The 10,783-nt window shown below is 41.3% G+C and overlaps 1 protein-coding gene across 1 annotated transcript; it reads left to right on the top strand.

Moving 5' to 3' along the window:
• The first annotated feature begins 2,862 nt into the window (after nt 1-2,862).
• On the top strand, nt 2,863-4,665 carry LOC149027981 (pectinesterase-like). Its single transcript, XM_089147598.1, has 2 exons — nt 2,863-3,845; nt 3,928-4,665. The coding sequence occupies exons 1-2, from the start codon at nt 2,864-2,866 to the stop codon at nt 4,620-4,622; spliced, it is 1,677 nt and encodes a 558-aa protein (XP_089003724.1). The 5' UTR covers nt 2,863; the 3' UTR covers nt 4,623-4,665.
• Nucleotides 4,666-10,783: the final 6,118 nt, after the last annotated feature.

The following is a 10,783-nucleotide window of genomic DNA, read 5'->3' as shown; positions in this document are numbered from 1 at the left end:
CCCCCATGATGTATTCCTCTCTTTCTTTGGAGTCGAAGGACTTGAGAAAACACATATGGTTCCATCCCTCTTAGAGCTCTCATGAACCATATAAAAGCCAAAGGATGATGCAATCCTAGGATCAATGGTATAATCTTTGAATCACCAAGATTAGTATGAAGGATAAAAAATTCAAAGAAGAAAGGATAAAAAAAGAAGTGTCATTCTTCAAGATGACGAATAGCTCGTCAAGGTCCTATATCAACTTAGATATAGCAAAATTCATTCCTCCATTAGCTTTCCTTGATAAATGGCCACAAGGGCTAACATATGAATGCAATGAAAATTTGCATTTTAGGTTGCACAAAAAAGCAATCTTCTCATTTTGGGTGAAGAGAATATATTAATGACACTTAACTAGATGAGTATTTTGGAGAGATGCATAGTAAATGTACTACGTACTCTATACTATATTGATTTTTTTCATGCTACTCGCTTAAGTTTGGCCAAAATTCTTGCCTGCTCGCTTAACTGGCAAAAATTATATGCTGCCCACATTGGTCATTTTTCAGAAATTACAAGTTACTCATTGTTACATTTTGACCGTTAACTTTTCAAATTTTAAATGTTTTTAAACAAAAATACTCTCACCATTTAAATTACATTATTACCCTTATAAGTCACTTCCCTAAATTGTCTTTCTCTTATCTTGCAAGTAACTATCACTTCCTCCTCCGACTTCGACTACCAAAATCCGTCACCATGCACCCACCATTACAAGTATTGAACATCAAGTCAAACTTTAGGTGGGCGATCATGCCGGACCAGAGTTGACCATCGAAATGGAATCGGCCAAAAGTTTTTAAGTTGCTAGAAGGAATGATAAAAACATGGTAAGGGAGATCATCTTCCGACATAAACAAAGGTAAGACCCAGACTCATAGAGAACCTTCGAGACCCTGCTCCATGATCCATAACCTTCAAAGCTAACATCATTAAACTAGAAAAGCCATTGCAGAAATTAAGTAAGTGATAAAAGCAGGTGAAAAGATTTCCTTTTAAGTTCAATCCTAATATATCAATGAGACCCTCAGGCGCTTCTTCTGGATCCCTCCAATTTTTCACTAGTGGTTTGGATCATTAGCCTTGGTGGATTGGCTTGAAAACCCCATTGCTCACATTTACAAGATTAATGTTCCAAGTACCTTCCAATTTTGCCAATTTCTCTCTATTTAAGGTTGTGTTTGCTTGCAAAGGTGGGGTAGGAAAAAAAACATATGGGCCCCATGTGTAGTGGAGAGAGGGAAAATGAAAGGAAATAAAAGGGTTTTGTGGAAAAATGATAGTGGTGGGACCCACTTTTTACTTTTTCCAAATTTTTTTACCAAATTCTACCAAATTTGTGGGGTTTTAAAATAGTTTGGAATGAGAAAGTTGAGTTGCTACAACACTAGACAAGTTTTCTTGATTCAAGAAAGCTTGTCTCTCACTTTTCCACCCGCAACCAAACAATCTATAATTTTGGGATTTAAAGGAAAAGTAAGAAATCTACACTTTTTTTAAGAATTTTTCCACCTTTTTTTTCTCACCCCACATTTATTCCAGCAAAAAAAAGCAAGCCTATTATTTTTTACTTTTGATCTGTAAAAGCACCACCGCCAGAGGCAGCATTACTGAGGTTACTGATTCAACATCCACCTGTATTTAACTTCTCCCACCCCTATGGAGGACGACACCATAAGCCTGCTTCTGGCCTCTTTGACGCCTTCACTTGCAGAACCACCCCTAAGCTTCTTGCTTGCAAATGATGAAGAGAAAACAGGAGTCTTCAAGAACTCGGAAGAGTGAGAAGGCCTGATGCCTTGTAAATACGAGAATCTGATATGTTGTATTCAATAGAAAGCTACAACATACATATGTAGGGATACAAATACCTAAAGCAACATGTACAGCTGGTAACATAGTAGAGACTTCTAGTATCTACCATATACATATATCCCTAACACCATTGACCGGCCACTGTTCCATCTAGAGGCGCATTCACCAATAGTGCTTTCTATCCATATCCTATATCAATGCTTTCTGAATAAAGCAAAAAGAGGCAGAGTGGTATAGTGGGTGTCGTTTATATAACATCACTGGATAGTGGGCTTCACCTCTCTTCATCATCTAATCTCGAGGAAATAGTGCTTGCTCTTGAGTAAGAAATTTGACTTTGGGACTCTCTGCCCACTTATAACTTTGTTGACAGGAAAGCAGGAAGGAAGAAGGCGTCCCATGCTGTTTGTATTGTTATGAGAAACCATATATAGTGGAGTGAATTAACACAGCCAGTCTGTTTTTCAGTTATCAAACACTGCCATTTAATCTCAGATAAAAGTTTAATACCCATTTAGGCTAAAAGAATACCTGCAATTATGTCATTTATGCTATACAGTATATGTTAGGTAAGAGTTCTTTCTGGATCTGCCATGGCAGAGCGCTCAGTCTCCTTGTATAATTCTCAAATTTGTGTTGATTGTGTAACAACCAAAAGGCTATAGTGGACCACTACTTGAAAAATGCTAGTAACAATTTTCAACCCACTTCTCTTTCATGGCTCCCTTTCCGAGATTAGCTGCATCAGTACAAAAGAATAATTTCAAGAACTGGGAACCCATCAATTATTATTGTTATTAAAAAAAATTTTCTGGGTTGGTGCAAAAACCCATCAATTGGAACTCTGCATATATATATATAAATGCTCACCTATCCATAGTGGAGCTTACAGTGGGTTGCATATCCAAATCTGCAATCCACACCACCTCTTCTAGGTATGATTTCAACCAAACTGCTATAAGTACTCTTTCAAATTCCAGAAAGGGAAGCCTTGTTTCACTTACCCATGGCCACAAGACATTTCTCCTTTCTCTTTCCCTCACTAATCCTCATTCTCCTTGGCTTGCGCTTCTCCTCGTCTCTGGCAAATGCTCCACATTCAGAGTCTATTCCACCAGAAATAGTCTGCAAATCCACCACTTACCCAGGTTTGTGTACATCCATGTTCCCAACTAATAAGTCTTCCAACATCTTGAACTATTATCAGTTTTCTATACTCGGATCTGTGTCCACAACAAGACAGTTATTGCACTTGGTCGACCAACATCTTAGAAATAGATCATTCATGTCGAAAACAGCAATTCAAGCTCTCGAGGATTGCGAGCTCCTAGCAGAGCTTAATCTGGATTTCCTCTTAAACTCTTTCAAAACTGTCTATTCGTCGAACACTCTCCCAAGCTTCCAAACCGACCATGTCCAGTCCTTGCTTAGTGCAATATTAACTAACCAGCAAACTTGCTTAGATGGCCTTAAAGCTACTCCATTGATTTGGAGTGTCAAGAGTGATCTTTACCCCATTCTTTCCAATGGGACCATGATGTACAGTGTTTCTTTGGCTCTGTTTACTCATGGTTGGGTCCATGAGAAAAATAAAGCAACAAAAGGGAGAAAACTTCTCTTCACTCCTCAACCTCATCACTTACCACTTAGAATGTGGAGCAATTCCATTGATCAAGCAATCTATATCTACAATGGTGGAAGGAAACTACAGCAGACTATCATACTGAGGGACATAGTGGTGGTGAGACAGGATGGAGAAGGAAATTTCTCTACCATCAATGATGCTGTGGCTGCAGCTCCAAACAATACTAGTATCAACAGTGGTTACTTCGTAATCCATGTTGTTGCTGGAGTTTATGCAGAGTACATATCGATCGATAAGAACAAGTTGAATATTATGATGATAGGAGATGGTATCAATCAGACTGTGATCACAGGCAACCGAAGTGTCACTGATGGGTGGACTACATTCAATTCTGCGACCTTCGGTTAGTCTCGCTTCGATCATTAATTTTTACCGTACTTAATGGTTATGATCATGATCTCTGATGTTATCTAATGAAATTGCAGCTGTGGCTGGACAAGGGTTTGTTGCAATTAATATAACTTTCCGCAACACAGCAGGAGCAATCAAGGGTCAGGCTGTAGCAGTTCGAAATGCTGCTGATTTATCAACTTTCTATAATTGTAGCTTTGAAGGGTACCAAGACACCTTGTACACCCATTCTCTAATGCAATTCTACAGGGAATGTGAAATATATGGGACAGTAGATTTTATATTTGGTAATGCAGCTGTGGTTTTCCAGAAGTGTAATATCTATGGGCGTCTGCCCATTCATGGACAAGCTATTACCATCACTGCACAGGGGAGATCAGACATAAACCAAAACACTGGAACTTGTTTTCAAGAATGTAACATCAAAGCAGCTTCAGAACTTGCTTCTAGCAATAAAACTGGTAGCATCAAGACATTCTTGGGAAGACCATGGAGGCAATACTCAAGGGCAATATTTATGCAATCCTTCCTCGGTAGCTTGATAAATCCTGCTGGATGGACAGGTTGGGGTGATAATTCTACATTAAGCACATTATATTACGCGGAGTTTAACAACACAGGGCCTGGTTCATCTACTAAAAATAGAGTTAGATGGCTTGGATATCATGTAATCAATGCTACAGAAGCAGCCAACTTCAGTGTTTCCAACTTTATTCTTGGAGATAACTGGTTGCCTGCAACAGGCGTTCCTAACAATGGTGGTCTGTAAAAAGAGAATCACGGTCTTATTTGTAGTTTACAAAGCAAAACCACCAGAAATGCTGTCTTGATGAGTTTCTCTTAAAGAATAAATAATTGAAGGTCAAATTTCTGCCATTTCCTTGAAGTGCACTATTGGATCCAAGCCCATGCCTGAACTCAGGATTTAAAATCTTCTTTTGGATAGTGATTGTTCCCATATTTTAACTATGCCTATAATCACTTGATCAACAGAGCAACTTTTACACTGAAGCTTGTCAAAATCCGATGCTGCTGATTAATATAAATAAAACTATATAGTGAAAATCTGAACGTGAACCTCGAGGAATTGCTCAATTGGCAAAAGTCCACATCTTATAATATGAGGTCAAGACTTTGAATCCTCTTGAAGCACTGTACAAAGCTCCATATTATATTTAAATTATATGTAAAACCTATCCTCCTGGATGTAGTAACCTAAGTGAACTTCACTTCCCAAAAAAAATTGACACATCAGCATGTTGTGAAGGTACATGTAAGTTGGATTGGATAAACCTCAAATTAAAAAAATGAAAATTTTGATACATTGAGTGTCAATATTCCTTTGGAAAGGATTAGGGTTTGCGAAAATTCTTGTTAGGGGTGTTTTTTTAACTTTATATTCAAACAAACCTAGAAAACAAAATAAATTTAAATAAGCATGTACGTTATTTAACATGATTTATACATGTTATATCCATGAGTAAAATAAAGATGGCTCACTATTTGATGAAAAATCATTCAATAGAGATCTTTCAAGAGTAATTTAGGCTTGCAACATGCAACACTCTAAAAACCACGTAATTCAAAAACGTCAAAATCATATTATTTAATAAATAATAAAAATAAGATAATATTACTTCAAATTAAATTGATCTATCAATTAGATGATATTGGCCCAAACCTCTCTTTATCATCAAACCATGCAAAATTTCTCCTCGAAAAACAAATGGTCGAAGCATAGCAAACTTATACTGAAAATGTAACAAGGCAAACCCTTTAATTTGCGACCACTGGGGGGGGTATGAAACTCTTTATAGCGCATAGAGGAGCACAGCCAATCTAGCGGCCTCTTTGCATTTATTCGAAATCATTGAAGATACACTCAGAAAAGAATTTCTCCACTATCCTAAGACTTTGACCTATAGAAGTAGATTGCAGTCAATTATTATCAACTAGATTAGGCGGACCTATTTAAAATTCTAAGCGGTGGTTGATATATGTGTTTATAATAACCTGTGTTTATAATAACCTGTTACTATGTATGACAAGAAGGCAATCAAAAAATCCCCCACAGAAGTATTGTACAATATCTCCCGATAATAACTTGAAACTCACTTCCAAAGGGATTATGGATTTTGAAAGAATCCAAAACAATACAATGAACCATATGCAAAGACCAGCTTGTTTTTTGCCGATATATGCATTACACTAACTTGTTTCAATCTCCCATTTTATTGTATGCAGTGCTCATAACTCACAATTAAACTCCAGGATGGAGTGTGAGCTTGTCTTGGGAAGGTCAAATCAACTGTATCAACACATGAGGCTTAAGGAATGAAGATATTATTGGCGCTTCCATTGTTGGATTTTGCACCGGAATAGATCAAGCTCGAAAATCACACGTCAACATTACTAACGTTTGGTACAACACGCAAAAAGTAATTGATCTAATTCGAAACCTGAGAACATGTCCCCTTTTTGGCAATTCTAACCTCTTGTACTCTTACAATAGACATTACTGGTTTTAAGAATTCTACACTCCAGCAATGATTCATCTAGATATATTTAACATATAGATCATCAACAGAACTTTTGAATAGTTAGAATGCACCTATTCAAATTGAAATAGAAACCTAAGCCTAGTTTCTTTGGTAGAGATTAGAGAAAGAGTAAAACAACCCTACTTCTCTATTTATTTATTTATTTATTGGGAGACCTAGCTTGTAGGATAACGTCAGACTGGTACGCTTTGATGCTCTGTTTTAATTTAAATAGGTTACAACTTTTTAGGTACTGGAAGCCTACGCAACTCTTACCGGAAAAAGGAGAGCTATCCTATAAGCCTATAACAGTACACCGATCATGGCATACCTAAAATGTGAATTGGGTTTGGGACCATTAATTAAGTAATCTATCCGTCTATCAGAGTAGTTTCTATCCAAAAATAAATAAATGAAAAATTAAAAAAAAACCGTCTGTCAGAGTAGCTGTCTTGCACTAAGCCATTGTCTTCCCAAGTGGATTTGACTAACTCAAGAAGACCCTTCATAAAAACGTGTCCAGTGAATAAAATCTGATCTAACCACCAGCGGAATGGAGGTGGGCAAAGTTGGAGGTGGCATGGTGGTGGGCAAGTATCTGATTCCGTATGCGATGGTTTGGCCTAATTTTATTTCATGGCTTCAGGTGTTTTGCACGCCTACGTCTATGGCTCTTTTTGGTATCAATTCTCATTCTCTATTATGTCTATTTAAAATAAATAAGTACAAAATTCTTATTGGTCAGAATGAAATGTTTGTGAATTTTATCGAATAATTTGAATGAAATAGTTTGGTGTCAGATAAAATTATTAAATGATAGTAACAGTGAAAAAAAATTGTTGTTATAAATTTTTGATTTTTCCTTCTTCTTTGACTTTGTAACTTCAATGAATATGATTCTTCTATCCATATGGAAAGTTATTTGGTTTTGGTTTTTTTTTTTTTATAATTCGGTGTGACATTTTATATTTCTTTTGATTTTGATGGCTATGTTTCGTTTTTTTTTTTCTTTTTTTTCTTTTGTTTCTTCTTTTTTTTTTGGTCTTTTGCTTTTGTGTTGTTTTGGGTTCCTTGGTGTGTTTTTTGTCTCTTACTTTGTTCTTTCTGTTTCTTGCCGCTCCTCTCTTTTGTCTCTTCTTGTTGTTCTGTCTCCCTTTCTTCTGTGTTCTGTGGTCTTCTGCTTTCTCTTGTGCCTTCCTCTTCCCTCTCTCGTTTGTTGTTGTTCTTCGGTTTTGGGTTCTTTGGCTCTTTGGGGGTTGGCCTTGCTGCTCGTGCCCTTGTTGGTGTGCTCGTTGTGGGGGGCTCTCTCCTGTGGGGGGCCCTGCTCCCTGTGGTTGGGGTTCTTTCCTTCTGTCCTCGGGGGGGGCCCTTTCGTGGCCTCGGTGTGGGCCTGCTCTCCGCTCTGGCCCTTGGTCGGCTCCCGGTTCTGTCTGGCCCTCCCGTGGTGGCTCGCCTCTTCGTTTGCGACCCGCGTACTACCCCTGTCTTGGTGGTGTTGCTCTGTGTTGGGTGGGGCTTTCTCGTGTGGCTGTTCGTCTCTTCCTCCCCCCCCACCCCCCCCCCCCCCCCCCCCCCCCCCCCCCCCCCCCTCTCTCTCCCGGCGGCGGGTGTGTCTCGGGTTTTCTCGCTCCTCCGTGCCGGTGCCTCTCCTCCTCTCGGGGCCTGCTCCTGTGCCCGACCCTCTTCGGGCCTTCTCCCCCTTCCCCCGCCTTGGCTGTTCTGGTCGCCTCCTCCGTTGTCCTCCGCTCCCCCGTCCCTCCGGTGGGGCTCCTCCCTCTCCTTTGTTCCTTTCTTCCCCCCTTTCCTCCCTCTTTGTTCCTTTCCTCCCCCTCCTCCCGGTGTCTCGTCCCCCTCCCCCCCCCCCCCCCTTTTGTCTTTCCTTCCCCTTCCCTTTCCCTTTCCTCCCCTTTTCCTCCCTCCTTTCCCCTTCCCCCCCCCTCCCTCCCTCCCTCTTCCTCCTTTTTTTTTCTTTTTCTTTCCCCTCTTTCCCTTCCCCTCTTGGCTTTCCTCCCCCCCCTTCCCCCTCCTTTTGTTCCCCCTGTTGCTTTTGTCTTTTTCCCTTTTGTCCCCCTCCTCCTCTCTCCCCCTCTCCTCTCCCCCCCCCTCTCCCCCTTCCCCCCCCCTCCCCTCCCGGTTTCCCTTTCCTCCCCTCCTCTGTCCCCCTCCCCCCCCTTCTGCTTCCCCCCCCCCCCTTCCCCTCCTTTCCCCTTGTCCTTCTCTCTCCTTTTTTTTCCTTTCCCCCCCCCCCTCCTCCCCCCCCCCTCCCTCTCTTCCTCCCCCCCCCCTTCTCCCTCTCCCCTTTGTTCCCCCTCCCTTCTCTTTTCCTCCTTCCTCCTTCCCTTTCTCCCCCCCCCCTCTTCCTTCCCCCCTCTCCCCCCCCCCCCCCCCCCTCTTCTCCCTCCCCTTCCTCCCCCTCCTTTCTTTCCTCCTCCCCTCCTTTCTCCCCCTTCTCTCCCCCCCCTCCCCTTCCCTCTTGCCCCCCCCCCCTCCTTTCTCCTTCTTTTCCCTTCTCCTTCTTCCTCTTCCCCTCCTCCCCTCCCCTTCCCCTCCCCTCCCCCCTCCCTCCCCCCCCCCCCCCCCCCCCCCCCCCCCCCCCCCCCCCCCCCCCCCCTCCCCCCCCCCCCCCCCCCCCCTCCCCCCCCCCCCCCCCCCCCCCCCCCCCCCCCTTCCTCTTCCCCTTTTTCCCTCCCCCTCCTTTCCCCTTCCCCCCCTCCCCCCCCTTTTCCCTTTTTCCCCCCCCCCCCCCCCCCCCTCCCCCCCCCCCCCCCCCCCCCCCCCCCCCCCTCTCCTCCCCTTTCTTCCCCTTCTTCCCCCCCTCCCCCCCCCTCTTCCTTTCCTTCCCTTTTCCCTTTTCTTTCTTTTTTTTTTATCTTTTTTGTCTTTTCTTCCCCCCCCCCCCCTTTCCCCCCCCCCCCCTTTCCCTTCTTTCCCTCTCCTCCTTTCCCCCCTCTTTTTCCCTCCCCCCCCCTCCCTCCTTTCTTTCTCAGGGGGGGGGCCCCCTCTTTTTTTTTTTTTTTTTTTTATATATGAAAACCTCGGTCGGTCGATAAAAAAAGAAAAAGAAAAAAGAAATGGAGGTGGGCAAGTGTGTCCTACATGCTTTGGACACCCATCTCCTACTTAGGGAGTCAATTAAGCTATTGGGCTCTTATAACTAACATGTGCTTTTTCTCTTCCAATGGATGGTCCCAACCTAGTGCACTGCAGCATCACCATTAAATATTAGTTGTTAAGTGCCTAATTAACTTCTTATAGACAAACCAATTTTTAGTGTAATTGATTACTTAATTGCATTGATGCTTGCATTGATTTCAATCTCAAATCTATCGAATCAGAACTATATGATTGTAAATTATTAAAATTAATTGCTTGGTTACGTAGATCATATGAATAATTATACGTGAGTCGATAGTTTTTTAATTCAAGGGTCAATTTGGAGGAATTTATGAATTAAACTCAAATTATGAAATTCAAATAATTCTATTTTCAGGCAAAAATTATGATGTAACATTTTTTCTTGATCCAATGCCAACCAGAATCATTCAACAAAAATAACCAAGCAATTTTTAAAAATTGAATTCATGACTCCAAATACCAAAGAATCTTGTATTCACATCGTCTATAATTCCTTTCCCTGCAATTCCCTGTAATTCTCTCATAGGATTGTGCCATGTGGCATTTAAGTAATCCAAAGGTTATCCAACAAACTAGAGTTGAAATAAAATTCAAATTTATGGGTGAGTTTAAATAAAATACAAATTTAGTTTAAATTGGATAACCATTGGATTACTTAAATGCCACATGACACAATCCTATGAGAGAATTACCAGGAATTGTAGGGAAAGGAATTACAGACGATGTGAATCCAAGAATCTTATGCATATGGAGTGACACATAGGGCATATCAGGGTCCTGGATTTGAAATTGGCTGAAATTGGTCACGTTAACCCGAAACAAACTCGTGCGAAGGACACATCGTTTTGCAGTGATGTATCTTGTTTTTTAATGTTTCTGGATCGTTTGAAGGGCATTTTACTGTTTTCAGTGGTATTTCGTAATTTTGTATTTTTTCGTTTGAGGGTTTCTTGGTTCTATAAAATCATGTTTTGTGGGATTCACATCGTCTGTAATTCCTTTCCATACAATTCCCTGTAATTCCATCATAGGATTGTGCCATGTGGCATTTAAGTAATCCAACGGTTACCCAATTCAAACTAAATTTAAATTTTATTTAAACTCTAGTTTGTTGGGTGACCGTTGGATTACTTAAATGCCACACGGCACAATCCTATGATGGAATTACAGGGAATTGTAAGGAAAGGAATTACAAACGATGTGAATCATGTTTTGTGTGTCTTTTAGAGGACAGTTGAATATTATTGTTTCTGGA

The sequence above is a fragment of the Hakea prostrata genome, chromosome 1, assembly GCF_041222555.1.
Source record: "Hakea prostrata isolate BN-2017 chromosome 1, UWA_Hpros_2, whole genome shotgun sequence".
In the NCBI taxonomy this organism is placed as follows: Eukaryota; Viridiplantae; Streptophyta; class Magnoliopsida; order Proteales; family Proteaceae; genus Hakea; species Hakea prostrata.
Note: the sequence above shows the minus strand (reverse complement) of the source record. Positions and strands in the feature narration are given on the sequence as shown.

Coding starts and splice junctions, on each gene's coding strand:
- LOC149027981 (XM_089147598.1), top strand. CDS start 2,864: ATGGCCACAAGACATTTCTCCTTTCTCTTTCCCTCACTAATCCTCATT. Junction 3,846..3,927: donor ATTCAATTCTGCGACCTTCG/GTTAGTCTCGCT, acceptor ATGAAATTGCAG/CTGTGGCTGGACAAGGGTTT.